This window comes from Falco biarmicus, chromosome Z, assembly GCF_023638135.1.
Source record: "Falco biarmicus isolate bFalBia1 chromosome Z, bFalBia1.pri, whole genome shotgun sequence".
In the NCBI taxonomy this organism is placed as follows: Eukaryota; Metazoa; Chordata; class Aves; order Falconiformes; family Falconidae; genus Falco; species Falco biarmicus.
The window spans coordinates 76,100,109-76,115,143 of NC_079311.1; the positions used below are offsets into that span (position 1 = coordinate 76,100,109).

At 42.8% G+C, this 15,035-nt stretch overlaps 2 protein-coding genes across 5 annotated transcripts in view; one reads left to right on the plus strand and one right to left on the minus strand.

Moving 5' to 3' along the window:
- Nucleotides 1-27: 27 nt before the first annotated feature.
- NUDT2 (nudix hydrolase 2) lies at nucleotides 28-6,422 on the minus strand. 3 transcript variants are annotated; one of them, XM_056323913.1, is made up of 3 exons: nucleotides 6,340-6,422; nucleotides 4,820-4,975; nucleotides 28-967 (listed from the first exon to the last, which is right to left on the minus strand). In XM_056323913.1, the coding sequence occupies exons 2-3, from the start codon at nucleotides 4,950-4,952 to the stop codon at nucleotides 654-656; spliced, it is 447 nt and encodes a 148-aa protein (XP_056179888.1). In that variant the 5' UTR covers nucleotides 4,953-4,975; nucleotides 6,340-6,422; the 3' UTR covers nucleotides 28-653. The 3 variants fall into 3 exon arrangements, with proteins under 3 accessions (XP_056179888.1, XP_056179886.1, XP_056179887.1); XM_056323911.1 differs by lacking the exon at nucleotides 6,340-6,422 and adding an exon at nucleotides 6,144-6,325; XM_056323912.1 differs by lacking the exon at nucleotides 6,340-6,422 and adding an exon at nucleotides 5,599-6,058.
- A 163-nt stretch (nucleotides 6,423-6,585) lies between these two features.
- The window catches only part of KIF24 (kinesin family member 24), a 33,722-nt gene continuing 25,272 nt past the window's right edge, over nucleotides 6,586-15,035 (plus strand). The window contains exons 1-2 of one of the 2 annotated variants that reach the window (XM_056323881.1): nucleotides 6,586-6,662; nucleotides 11,403-12,030. In XM_056323881.1, coding sequence (XP_056179856.1) covers nucleotides 11,417-12,030 — 614 coding nt within the window. In that variant the 5' untranslated portion in view covers nucleotides 6,586-6,662; nucleotides 11,403-11,416. Of the gene's footprint in view, nucleotides 6,663-8,623; nucleotides 8,769-11,402; nucleotides 12,031-15,035 lie in introns of those variants that run through there. The other variant, XM_056323880.1, reaches the window with a different exon arrangement.

Below are 15,035 nucleotides of genomic sequence, written 5' to 3' on the forward strand. Positions count from 1 at the left end.
AGCAAAAAAAGAGCTTCAAGTTTACCATTTAAATACTATATGGCAACTGTTTACTAAGACTCTTTGGATGGAAAATGTTTTCATAACAGTATATTAGTGATGTACATAAATCCATGATACAAACAAACAAGACCTGAAATGATCTAACAAGTAACACAGTGTATCAGTGGAAGAGCTGGGAACAGAACTACAGCTTCCCCATTTGAAATGCAAGGTGCAACTTCTGTAATAAATACTTTGTTATTTAAAATCCCCATATGCTCATTTTCTCAATTCTGTAGCTCTACATCAGCAAATCCAGAAATGTCAAGTGTTTGATTTTTCAAAAAGGTGCGTAGTTGTTCAGCACTTCAAGGAAAAAAAAGAAAAAGGAAAAAGAAAAGGAGACAGGGACAGAGGAAGTCTTCGTTAGCTATGAGTTTCAATTCAGACATCTCTGGCTCACAGTTCAATCAAACCATGTTTTTTTGCATTAGCTAGGGGAGACAAAAGCACAAGCTCTTTAAAAGCTTCAAGTATCTTCACTGATTTTGTATGGATTTAAAAAAGAAAAGTGTATTTTTGCAGGCATGTAGTTCGTCCCTTGGTTAAAAAAAAAATAATAAAAGCAGGCCATGTTCTTCAGAAGTTCCCCTTTTCCTTCACAAAAGCATTTACTCTTTGGAACAGAGAAACTGATGCACTTCTTTCAGCATTGCTTGCATGTCCTCATATTCTGCAAATCTGCAGGCATCCTCTAGCCTCAGCCACTGGAAAGCCTGGTGCTCCTCTGAGAGCTTGATTTCTGTGTTACAGTCCTTCATTTCCGCCAGCCAGTAAGTGACAGTCTTCGGTTTGCCACGGACAGGATAGTGCAGTTCTTTCTTGTACCCTTCTATGAGGGTGAGCTGACTGGCCTGAAGACCAGCCTCTTCCTGCGTCTCCCGGAAGGCTGTCTGCAGGTCATCCTCTCCTGGGTCCACATGGCCTGTCAAGAAGGTGAAAAAGTAAGTCTCTAGGAAGGAGACTCAAATTTTGTTTATTCAGTTGAGAACTGGGAAACATTGGGAGACAGAGATGAGAGTACACTGTAGCTCATACAGAAGCAAACTGAAATTGGAGACCAGAGATTGCTTTTCCAACGTTCAAGTCTTAATTTATCTTTCTCTTGTGGCTTTTAGGATCACTGTTTACCCCACATCTTCTGAAACTCCCAGTGGCCTGTCAGCACCAGGCATCTTTTCTTCCTCCTCTCCTCTTCTGGAACACTCTGCACCCATAATCACAGAATGGCTTGCGTTGGAAGGGACCTTAAGGACCATCTAGTTCCTCTAGATGTAATGTTACACCTTAGATCATACTGAGGACTGAGTGACTCATCAGTGTTTTTCCTTTATCTAGTTAGGGAGGACACTACTCATCTGCAAGAGTGTTAGTTCTTCCTCAGCCCTTTCCCCCAACAGGAGCTTAAGGCTCAACTCCGCAAAACAGCTCAGAAGCAATGGGACCAGGCACCAATAAATGCTATTTAAAGGGTGGGTTTTCAGTTAGGCAGTTAGGGGTATTTTTATTTCTTTCCTATATTCCCCTCTGAAATGCAGCAAGCCTAAAAGCCACTCCTTTCACCAGATGCGTAGTTCTTCTAGGACACATTATTTATTTTACATTGCCATTACAAACAACAGATAAATATAACACATCCACAGCTGTTTGTACTTTTGTTGAGAAATGTCAGATTTGGTTTTCTCATGAAAGCTGCAGACAAGAACATAAATAGAACAAGCCAAGCAAGATCTCAAAAAAGCAACATAGCAGGAGTTGGGAGTCTTCAAGAGGAAAAAAAAAGTTAGCTTTATTTTGCCCCTGATGTCACTTTATTTTCTATGTAGCTGGCTGCAAATAGCCGTAATTTCATCATAGAGATCAATCTTTCCTCAGGGCTTGGTACACAAAGCCACCCTTTAGTACTAGAACTGGAGTATATGGGAAGCTCATTTTGCTTTCCCAACAGGCTTCACTCACTTCTTTGCATATCAGAAGCTTAAACACCTCTTACAATGTGACATCATCTCAAATGTAATATACAGTTCCATTTCAAGCAGCAACTGCACAGAAAACAGCATTTGATGTTGCACTTGACACCTTGGATATTTGAGATCAAACAGACTGAGGCTTTAAGTAAAAATATTTTCTCCCTGAATCTCAGCAGTGCAAGTCAAGCTGTCTCCTTTTTGACAAAGTATGTATTTCCATAGCTGGGACTAACAGTTGGAAAACTTAATCCCCTTGGCCTTGCATAGCTGGCTTACTTTTACAGTACCCACAGCAAATGCCCACAGAACATCCATGAACAGTAAGTAACCACTATTTTTTTATGACAGTCATGATCCATTGTCACCAAATGTGCAATGAGTTGAAGTAGCAATACAGCTGGAGGGCCAAGGTTCAATTTCAGCTCAAAGGACACCAGTGCATCCTCCTGCTCTCCAGCAAAGTGAAAGGCAATCACCTCACCTTGCTGTTGATAAGCACAAGTATAAGCTCAGTAAGTTTCCAGCTTTGTGCAGTATAGTGTACCTACTTGGTAGAAAAAGGACTGCCACAGCTTCCAGACCCTACCAGCTGTTTGCACTAATGCAGTTCCAATACGAGGAAGAAAACGAAACCTGCATGCCCTCCCCAACAGCCCCAGCTAGTGCAAAGTCACAGTTCTAGGAGCAGAAGTGAGCCTGATGAAGCTCACGTGGGGGGATACAAACAAATCCAGTTTAATCCCATAAGGGTTGCAGCTGCTTGGGCAAATTCTAAAATACCAATGTACAGCTATAGTAGTAAATTGTCTTTTGTGTGGTCTTGGAGAGAAATTACAACTTCTCATTTTGGCTTCTTGCCACATTAAATCTATGTGTGCATCATATACAAGTTATGTTATTGCACGACACAACCTGAGACTTCCTTTGAAGATGACTCATATTGCAGAGAATATATAACGTTATAGCTCCCCTTCATTCATTGTCCCCGAATCTGTACTGAGCTATTAAAAGCTGCCATCAGATTATGGCTTTGATATGTAGCTTTTGATCTATTAAACCTTAAAAAAATATGTTGAGGGAGGTGATTCTGCCCCTCTACTCTGCTCCAGCGAGACCCCACCTGGAGGACTGCATCCAGCTCTGGAGCCCTTAGCACAGAAAAGACACAACTGTTGGGAGTCCAGAGGAGGGTCACAAACATGATGATAAGGATTAACACATCTCCTACAAGGAACAGCTTAGTCTGCTGGGAGACACCTGGAGAAGGCTCCACAGAGACCTTGCTGTGGCTTTTCAGCACTTCCAGAGGGCTCACCAGAACAATGGCCACCGACTTGGTCAAAGGGCCTGCAGCCACACCACAGCGGGGACTGGCTTCAAACCAAACGAGGGGCGGCTCACGCTCCGTACAAGGAAGGCAACACGCTGCGACCAACCGGGAGGCAAAACGCTGCAACACGTTGCCCACAGAGGTGGGGCGCGCCCCGTCCCTGGAAACCTCCCAGGTCAGCCTGGACGGGGCTCTCAGAACCTCCTCTACTTGAGACGGCCCTGCCCCTTGCTGGCGGGTTGGGCCCGGCGACCTCTGAGGGTCCCTCCCAGCCCAACCCAACCCATTTGATAATTCTATGATTCTGAGTGCATAAATGTATGCCTACAAGTTATTTCACTCCCTACTGCAATGCTTACAAGTCATTTCAATCACTTGTCCAGAACTACTGTATTCCAGTGAATCTTTTCATATGGGTCTCTCCTCTTACAACAACCAATCATGTCCCAGCATGTGTTTTTTAGATTTGCAGTAGGTTGCAAACTCTACTCCCTTAGGCTTTTGGTCAAGTGGACAAAGGGGGATGTTTGGAAAGTTTTGTTCTTTCCCTTAACAGGGGAGCATAGTTGATACCGTTACAAGTTGTTTTTTTTTCCCAATCTGCAAATTCCTGTTTACAAACTGCTCCTGCACTATGCTTTAAGAGCACTGCATTTTGTGAAACAAGAAGTAAAAACTAGCAGGAAGAAATCTCAGCAGGTAAAAAGAGGGTGTAAGAAGACCCACAAGGAACCTGAAGTATTTCTGTGCTGCACTTTTCCTGGTACCAGGACTGCAACTGCGTACTACCAAACACTGGCTCTGCCATGTGTCCTTACAGATAAGGTGTTGCTATATGTCTGGGGGCACTGGGCTTGTTGTCTTTGGAGCCTCATTGATGAGCAAGGATGGCTTAGGTGAACATAGCTGATGAGGTTACTTCTCCTAGCTGTCCTTCTCACCTCTGCTGCATTAGGTACGCACTCTTCATCAAAGGACTCCTGAACTTAAAGAAACTCCTGCATCTTCTAAGAAAGGTGTTTTGAAGCAAATCGGCACAGATTTCAGTTTGCTTTCTAATGTTGCACTGCAAACTGATTCCTCTCTGATTATATGAAGGTCAAACAACCATGCATTGGCAACAGCAGTATCTGGTGGAGGGTCAGGCCTGAGTGAGAAGGTAAAAATTTCTCTAGCTACCTAATTTCAGTTGTCTTCTCAGTGCCTGCCAGAAACATCAGATACCTGTGGAGCACAATTTGGTGACCACCCCCCAACCCCAATCAGTTACGTCCAATAGTTTATACAATCACAACTTGCAAATAATTTTGGCCACAAAACAACCCACTCAGCTGCACAAACAGCATAATCAGTGGCCACTGTCAACTGATTAACTGCCCCTCTAAGCTGACCTTGGCATTCAGCCAAAGTTCAGTCTGTAATCTCACCCACTCCCAACACAAACAACCCTAAAGTGTGTTATTAGAACAAATATCACCTTTGGGTGGGGTCCAGTGGTGGGTCCCATAGGATGTCTGAAGGAGGAGGTATTCAATACCATCAGTGACCTTAGAAGATGGTCCTGACTGCAGCCTCCTGTAGATGATCAAGCCACAAGCTCTCACTGCCATGCCCCTCTTAACTGCACGAAGAGCTGTGGAAAAGCACAAAAGATCAAGCAGGAACAACATACAACATGGAGCTGAAACAGACTAGTTGTATTTAGCCAGCAAATGTATCTCAGCACATACTAAGAGCTGTCCATCCCTTTGCAGCTAATACATAATTAAATTGCATCTTATTAACAATCTTTTAATTGCAAAAAAATGGGAGTCCTTTCCTTTTAAAACAAGGAAATCACAACCTATATCAAAACTTTAAAAAAAACTTATCAAGAAGCATGAAATGTAACCTGCCCGACATTTCTCCGCTGATGATATACTACAAACCACACCATAGGGAGGAAAAAGTTAAATAAAATTAAAGGAAACCCACCAACTAACACTCTGGAGCTTTACACTTCAAATATTGAAAGGCCCTGCACAAAGATACTATCCCAGCATTACTGGAAGCAGCATAGAGAAATAATTGCCCAAGACAGATCCCCTGCAGCACAGAACTCCTCAAGATGCCAGCCGCAGAGCTGAGAAAATGAATGACAAAGGACAGGCTCTCGGCTGTCTGGACCAGGAATGAGCAGAACTAAAAAACATGGCAGAACTAAAAGCTTCTTGGCACACGTGTTCAGTGTTTAAATTTCACTAGAAAGGCACACACCTCTTAAGTGACAAATATTGTAATCAATAAGCTACACAGCCAGGACAATGGGTCCTACACGGGAAAAGAGAGAAAGCGATGGAGATGAGAAATACATGTTAAAGCAATTCCCGGTTCCAGGCAACGCCTGGCATTTTGATAGAGCCATGCAATCTCAGCAATAAATTTACACAACACCGTTTTTCCCTGGGATGTCCAGTGAGGTACTGGGACATCTCCAGCTGCCAGCCTGGGAAATGACAGCACAGGGTGCTTCACCACCAACCGAGCGCCAGCCCGGCGTTCAGCTCTCACGGTTCACCGCTCTTTAACCGCCACCAACTACTAAGAGAGATAACCCCACCGCCCGCCCCCGGCCCCGAGCAGAGCCGAGCCCGCCCGAGGCGGGAGACCAGCACCACCTCCCGGGAGCCCCGGGGAGCGCCGCGCTCGGCGCCCAGCGCCGGGAAGGATAAACCCCTCCGGGGTTGGCCCCCGCCGCCACCAGGCACGCCGCGGCCCTGCTCCCCTCCCTCCCGCCCGCCCGCCCGCAGAGCGCGGCCCACCGTGTCCCCGGGGGCTGCCAGGCCGCTCGGAGCGGGCAGGGCCCCGCCGGGGCGGGCACCGGGGCGCCAGGCCCGGGGTGGGGGGTGGGGGCAGAGCTCCCCCGGCCGTTGCCATAGCAGCGGGACAGCCCCGGCGCGCACCGGGACACGGCAAGAGCCGGGCGCGGAGCCGGGCCCGGGTCACCCTCACCCTCACCTTCGCTTCCGGTCCGAGGAGTAGGCGGAGCGCCGCCCGACCGCAGGCAGCCTCAACCAATCGCAGAGGCGCAGGCGCGGGCCGTAGCTCCCCCCCTCTCGCTCCCTACTCCCTCCCCCTCCCACCTTTCTCTAGGCTCCGCCTCCTCCGGCTGCGAAGATCTCGGATTGGTTTCTCCCGTCGGGACACGCCCCATCCGCGGCTCTCCGTCTTCCTATTCGCTGGCTGACGGTGTGAGACTGCGCGCGAGCGTTTGAAGCGGGAAAAGCGTTGTTGCTATGGAGACGCGGCCTAGTCGCTGCTGCCGAGCGGCGCCGCGGCCGGTGAGTGGTTGTGGCGGCTGCGGGGGTGCCAGCCGGGAGGCGGAGGGGTCGGCCGCGCCGGGGTGGTGGTGGTGGGCGAGGGGGGGTTGTCCCGGGGCCATCACCTGCCCCGAGTGGTGGGGCAGCGCCGCGGCATCCCTCAGCCCTGTCCCCCGTAGATTCCGAGCTGGCTGCGGCGAGGTATGCTGGGCTGCCCCCCTCCTTCGGGCCCCGCCCGGCTCTGGTGTGTGCGGGGAAGGGAGAGGAAAAAGCTGCTAGTGGAATAGCGCAGGGAAAGATGAGAGGAGAACTGGCACACCGCGGGTGGCAGGGGAGAGGCAGCGGCTGCTGCAGGAGCGGCCTGGCAGCTGGCAGGGTGTGAGGCCCCTGCCTCAGCCCTACACCCCTTCTTCCAGGGGGTGAAGCTAAAAAGTTCCTCGGTCTGGGACTAAATTCAGTGAGGGAAGCTCTAAATCCCTGCGGGGCTAAATTCAGTAACTATGCCCCCCTCCTCAGTCATACAGTGTAATTCCAGATGCGTGGTGGTTTGTTTTGACACAATTATAAAATAAATTTTGAAAGCTATTTGGTAAATTTTACAGGCAGGAGAAGCTCGGGCACAATTTTCAAATAATCAGCATCCCAATATAACTCAGATTATTTTTTTAGCGTGTGGTTGAATATTAGACACTTCCCATTTCCATGCAGCTGTTGTTTTAAGCAGTTGTCTGGGATCAGCTGTAGGATGGAGTCTCTTCTGCTGAGGTCACCAGACTATACTTAGTATGAAGGAATGATTATAAAAAATAGCACTCTCTTGCCAATTGAAAAATACTGTTGGAAAACAAAAAGAACCCCAACATTTTGTTGTTGGTTTTAAGTCTGTTTCAAAGAGGAATGAAATTAATTGTAGTTTTAGTAACCAACTGTGTTAGTAGCAAAAGAAGTAAGGGTGTTGCTACAGGGAGAAGCCCTGCATCGTGGTCCAACTGTAAAATAGTTGTCATTTAACATTAAAAGTATTCCCTCCTCTCCAATTACATTTACTACACTGAAACTTTAAGTGGTTATCTATTGCTAGTATTCAACTTTGTTCCTTCAAAACAGGCTGCTACAACACTTAGTCCAATGAGCAACAGAATGTTTAATACCATGTTGTGTACGTGCACAGGGAGTTGCGGAGTGTAATCCTATGATCTTACAAAGGGATCTGCTGCAACATCAAATGCCGTTTCATAGATGCGTGCCTACTGCATTAAACTAAAATTATGAATTCATGTTACAGTACAAATGATCTCTTATTACGGGTCTTGTGTTTATAAAAGTGCAGCCACACCCTGACCCCGTTCTTCACAGGCATACCCTAGTTTCTGAAGAACGAGTTCAGAAGGATGAAAGGTAATCCATTTTGTGTGGTGCTGTGGAAAAGCAAATTAGCCATTCACTTCTGGAGGGCTAAGTCAGATTTGGCTTTGTATCACAGTTAAAAAGGAGCTTGATGTTCAGATGAATAAGAAATAAAGGTGGATGACTGATGGTGTGAGTTAATAAATCACCCTTTTCTCTGTTGTGTGATGGGCAGATTGGCTTCATTCTGGTCTTCTGCTTTTTGCACTTCAAAAACCAGCAAACACTTTGGCACAGTCAGAGCCTGTCTGTTTGGGGTATATGTGGTCACAAGTAATGAGTACAATACACCGCTACAGTTGTGGTCAGGAGAGGAAACATACCTACCTGCTATGTGCATTTACAAATTTTGTAATTTCTTAACTTTTGTTTTTATAAGGTATTTATATTGCATAACACAAAATGTTAGGCAGGTAAACAAGGTGCTCTGTAGGTTTTGTACACTGATTAACAAGTACTATGTTGAACAGATGCCCTTGAAAATTGTGCCTAATACAATTATTTAATGATCAGACTGGAGTTTGTGATTCAGAATTATCTTGGATTATTTGCATGATTAAGTGTATAGTTGCATTAGTTTGTATTTTTAGGTGTGCCACATAAGATTTCTTCACTTTGTGATGACTTAATTTCCCCAGTTTAAAGTATGGATATAGTGATACTTGTGTCATGTCTCGGTGGTGACACTCGGGAGTATCAGCAGTCAGCTAAAACTATCAGGTAAATATGAGTAAGCTACAGTGGGATAACAGGGTATGTGAATGTTATTAAAATGAACAGTGCACTGAGATCTTTAATATATCAGAGATTAATAAGGATCAAGATATAGTGGCCTACCACTGGTTTATTCTCAAAATAGTCTATGTAGGGATTTTATGTGATTTATTTTATGCACAGTAACTGAGACTCACTAAGTTAGTATCTCTGAAGGTCAGGCTTTTCCCCACTTTGAAAAGTGCATTGAGAATGAAATGGTCTGTGTAAAAGCTAATTAATAATTAAAAGTGTTTTAAAATGGAGGATCAGCTCCTAGAGCATAATTTTGTGTTAATTTTTTTCAGAATACATGTAATGTAACACTCATTTCTACTACTTATGCCTGATTTTTTTCCCCAGCTTTATGACCTTGAAAAAACCCCTCTATTACTGAAAAGGAGGAGCTTTCTGATGATAGGCTGTGATCTTACTCTGTGCTTTGAGTTGGTCCCTTTATATAAAATTCTAATGCTTTTTTACAAGTACTTATTCACTACTGATATCTGGCAGCTTTTTAAGATCTTTGTAAGGCTTCTTTGCATAAGAAGTAAGCTGTAGAGAACTCTGGTTTGCCACATAAAGATGATGGGCTGATAGGCCCCTTCAAACATCTCATGTGTTCCAGTAGTAAGGTATATCACCATTAACTGTTTCTCTCTTGATGCTAGCTTCTTGTGTATTAGTAGGTAAAGATGCACTGTCACGGACTTCACTGTTTCACTGACCAGCTTCAGCATCTTTTTGTCAATGCCAAAGTGGTCCCTTATGTGAGAAGAAGGTGAAAATTTCAAAGTGAAGCTGTCTTTCTGCCAGCTAAATGAGAAGGGCAAACACTGAATAGCTAAGAATTACAAGCAATGTTGTAATACAGATTGAGTGAGAGGTTTTTCTTAGGCCTGAGACTACCTGAGCTTATAACTGGGTGCTCATGGAGAATTATACCTCCTTTCTGATTCGCTTTTTTTGGATATGTTACATCCAACTATTTAAGAAGTCTTAGGCTTTTGTCTCAATCCTGTTTTCAGTGAAGCCACCATACTTCTGCAGGGAACGAGACCTGGACTTTGATATGACACTACCACACTGAAGAATGTTACATTTTTCTGCCCCAGAACACAATGTTCTCAGATGAAGAAACAAAATTAGATCCTGACAGTAACTGAGGGAATACTGGCTGTTATTTATTATAAGAAAAAAAAGAAAGTTGTCTTTTTTCTTTTGCCAGAAGGTGGCATTATCATTAAAAATTTAGGATTCTTGAAAACCTACCAATATTCCTCTTATTTCTCTACAAACCCAGTTTATTTTGAAGAACTATGTGCCTGTTTTAGAAAGAGTGTCTTCAAACACAACAAACTTTACAGTCTTGGACAAATTAAGATATTATTTTAATAAGGAGAAAGGCATTCCTTTTAGAGCATTACCAATTGAAATGCCAAAAGGGTTTCACTGACAACTGCTATTTCCCCTGAATTCTGTCATGTATGAACCTGACCAAATCTTTTAGAAAATTGTCTGCTCTTGAGTTTTAAAGTAATTAGAAATGCTGGAACCTATCACCATGATGATTGCTTGATTTTTTTTCCCCATGGTTAATTAATTTGTTACTCCTTCATTAGTCAATGTTTGGTTTTCATAGGTTGTGAGGTTGCAGTTCCGTGGATGGAGAGACACTGGAGTTATCTCCTGAAAGCACTCAGATCCAGAAAGATTTATCATATCTGGGGAAGCAAAAGCAGTGGGCAATGGATACTTGAAGTGCTATCATTTTTCCATTTTATGGAGCAAGTAAAAATATCTGCACATATTAATCCATCTGGATGCAGACAGCTGCACAATGCATTGCTAGGGAGACTTGAGTGAAGGAGTTGAGGGTTTTTTTGGCACACCTTACAGTGATGCATGCTGCTTTTTTTGGGTTTCCCAAGAATGCAAGTATGGCGTTCCAGTAGCATATATAGATTTAGAGAAATTCTGTGTTTCAGATTTCACATAATGTTTTGGTTATTCTGTCAAGTACACTCAGAAATTGTCACAAGATTCATGACATACAAGAGAAAGTTACACAACAGAACTACAACTTTGCTGTAGTTCATCTATAAGGTGAATGTTCTTAATTGCTCAGCTTGAGGTGAGGACAAATGCAGTTTCTTCTCCTTTGGTTAGTTAACCAGGGATAGCTGAACCACATTAGACCACATGCCCTGATATTAAATTGAGTGTCTAAAATTAGGCATTTTACATTCTGTAGCTTGAGGACAGGGTTTCAGTAGCCGCGGCATTCATCAAATAGACATCAGGCGTGTGGGAACTCTGCAACAGTAAGTAACACTGCACTGTGCATTTCTTGCACATCATTGTGTATTGTCTGTAACTCTGAAATATAGTTTCATATATAAAATATTTGTTTCATGTTTAGTTTACTGTTGTTATTGCTGTGTTCTGTAGTGTCTGGCTGTCTAGTGCATTGTAAACTTGGAATTAAGCTTCTAGCCTAACTGCAGGTAATGGCATCAGGAAATGTGTGGTTTTTTCATTAGTAACTTTGTTACATGTGATGTTTCATATGATTCCAATATTTTTTTTCATTTCTTGTAGACTTCAGCTTGAAGATGGCATCATGCCTTTATGAATGCCTTTGTGAGGCAGAACTTGAAAAATACTATCCCCATTTTGCTGCCTTTGGTCTTAAGAAGATTGATGAGCTTGCCAAAGTTTCAATGAATGATTATACCAAACTGGGGGTCCATGACATGAATGACCGCAAACGACTCTTTCAGCTCATAAGAATAATCAAAATTACGCAAGAGGAAGACATTGCAAATTTAAGCAAGCAAGATTTTCGACCAAGCAGCCTCTTCATTCAGCCTCAGGTGACTAGATCAGGTCCCCGTAGACAGTTGTGTTTTGAGTCCTTCTTTGAAGAAAATGATGGAACAGTTAAAGACTCTGAATCTGAATCATATGGTTCATCTGACTTCAGTGCCAATGAAGAGAAGAACAGTGTAGGGGAAATGTTGGGACACATTCAATCACATGATCCAGAGCTGATCACATTAACTAGAAGAGACGTAAATACTCCTGGAATATGCACAAAAAAGGACCTGAGCTGTCCAACCGTTTCTGATGATATTGCTCCTCTTCTGGGGGATTCTGAAGCTCCTATCATACAAAGAATAACTCACATTTCAGGATATAATTATGGACTACCTCATTCCTGTATCAGGTAATAATCAGTCACCTTTATTTCATTATATTTCAAATCAGTCATAATTAATTCTTTCTTCAATGTGGAGAAGAATCTGTCTTTATCACCTCCAAATAAGCAACCCTACCACTACAGAGTAATGCAAAATCTTATACAGAAGAGAGGTATTAATAAGCACTTGCAACTTGCCAAGCCTGGTAGAAGGAATCAGCTGAATTTCACCAGCTGCTAGTCACCAAGGTTGTCTAAGAATAGTCTTTATTGCCTTTCAGGGTAGAAGTATTTGTTTCTTAGTGTCTTGGCCAATCTTTCTTTCTCTTATTCTTTCCATGAGACGATCTTGCAAAATGTTATTTTTCCAAAATATGGCATTGTCTGTTGATGAGTTTGGCAAGTTGTAATGGCTATATTTTTTTATAAAGACGTTTCTGAACTGGAGCTTTAAAAATAAGCAGAATTAATACAGCTGGGGTGGAATATAGAAGCGGTGATGAGAAGGAAGCCTTGCAGCTGCTCCCCAAGCACATTGTCTGTAACTTTCATAATTTTCCCTCTGGTAAGAAGGGGCTATGGTTATCTTGAACCACTGGTAAATCCACCGGCAACATTGTTAAAGCACAGAATACTTTTTTCCTGATTCAGCAGTAGAGCACATACAGCTCTGCACACATACTACCAGCATCTAGCTTGTTGCAATGCTATCATGGCAGTTTTGTTTTAAAATGTGATGAGGAGATGTAGCTGCGTGAGGCTGGGGCTTGGTCTGGGAAGGCTGTGGTGTATGGGAGGATCCATGGAGTCAAGTGTCAGTTACAACTCCCATTAAGCATGCATGTAGCCTGGAGGGATAGATGCTGTTGCAACAATGGGAAGGTACTCAGGTGACATATTAGTTAGAGCACTTAAACTGTGACATGGAAGACAGAGGTTTATAACTCCCCTTTACTGGGAAAAAATTCATCCCACCCTTCCAGAGAAGTTCACTAACCTCCTACATATAATGGCATCTTAGTACATTCTCTGTCTTCTCTAGAAGTTGGGCCAGGGTGCAACTAAAAGGGCAGGGCATTCACAGTGCTGGCAAGTAAAAAATGATAAAATATAACCTCATGGCTCAGCTAGAGGAGTTAAAGAATTTTAATCCTGTCATAGAGCCATGTTCTTCATTGTTATCACTTTCTTCCTTTGTTCTCTTTTTTCCTAAGCACATTCTTCTGTGCTTAGCATTATGGTTCATCTTGTGGGCTTTCAGCATCCTCTTCCTGACATGCCTGAGTTTTCTCTTTCTCCTGTTTTGGCCACAGAGTACATGTTGTGCATTACAGGCTTGGGCCAGTCTGCTGACGCTTGGGTTTGTGATTCCTGTTTAGCAAGCTAACTCCTTCACTGAATCCGTCATTCCCAGTCACCTTGTGATCTGACCACTGCAAAGGCTAATTTAGTCTCATCTGTGAGAAACACTGGAAAACACTGGCATGATTTCAGATGGTAGAATGATAGAGAGCTCTTTTAAATATATTTCACACTTGCCCACAGCAAATGGCTTGATTTTGACAGTAGCAGACAGTAACAGGCATAGTCATTTTCTAACCTATTGCCTAATAAGGTTTCTAATTATCTGTGTCAAGATTTTTTGGTTTGCTGGTAATAAAATTTTCATATAAAACACAGTTTCTACTTAAGAAAGATTAATAGAAAATCTAAACTTCAGGTTCAGCATATAGAATTAAAATTCATTCTGTTCCCATACAAAATATATTCATCTAAATGCGTTTCTATACTAGAAAGAATTTATGCCTTTTCTCTCGTAAACAGAGCCTACAAGGCTTCAGTTTTTCTGTTCTCCAAATCTTAAAATCAGTCGTTCCTCCTTCAGGCTCTTAGAGCACAATGGGCTTGTTCTGAAGGTCACCAAATCCAGCCTCTGACATGAGAATTAAACTTCGCAGCCTCTGATCATTTGTTGGACAACATTTGTGCCTAGTGATATCCATAAGCTCACACTAGCTTATGAAGCATCTTATTTCAAGTATCATTGCCTTTCTTTTCAGGGGAAAGAATTTTCCATCTAAACACAGGGCCTGATCCTGGTCTGCATGGAAAGATGTACTAAAATTAAAGGGACTCCAATTACAAGTAAAGATTACTTGTGTGTAGTCTTCACAGACTGCATCTTGAGATCTATGATCTGCATGGTGTATGCTTCTGGGGAATCATTCAGCACCACGGTAGTGATACAACAACATCATAGTTGTACTGAGATATGGAGTAGCTCGTGGGTTTGGTTTTAGTTTACTAGACAAATGTGTTAGTTTTCAGTTGCCACATCAAGAGATTTTGGAAGGGCATTTGGACAGCATGGCAGAAACATTACTTTTGGGCAAGTTGGGGCTTGATCAAAATTATTTTTTTCTCATAAATTGACATTCAAATCCAAGCTGAAAATCATTACTCATTTGGCTGAAAACAGCTTGAAAAAGGGGAAGCCAAACTGAATGCATTTTGGTTGAAGTCAAGCATATTCTGGGTGCTGCATCACAAAATGCTTTACACAGCAGGTTAATCAATGAAACATGAAATGAACTCATGTTTCTGAGGCGTGTCGAAGGGAACTGAAGTAGGCTTGCCAAAACACAAGAGCATAACTTTGCCTGTGGTCTGAAACCACATAATTTTTAATGAAAAAAGACGAAAGGGGAGACATGATGAGATCAATATTTCAAGTTTTCTTTCAACTGCATAGGAATTGGTGATACTCTCTTCTTTCCCAGATTGGGCCATTTACTTGTAGCCTTTTGACAGCCTGTAATAGAAAGAATGAAAGTCAGTACAAGAGGAAAAACAACTAAATATTATACTCTTTCCTTTTCAAGATCTGCCCATACTTTTATCTGTACATTATTAAGTGACCAATCATGAGTCTGAATAATTTCAGTAAAATTAAATTTCATTAAGTTAGCTTGCATATTATTCCAGTTTGAATCATATGTTTGAGGACAACTGAAAATATGCCAGTCTAGCAA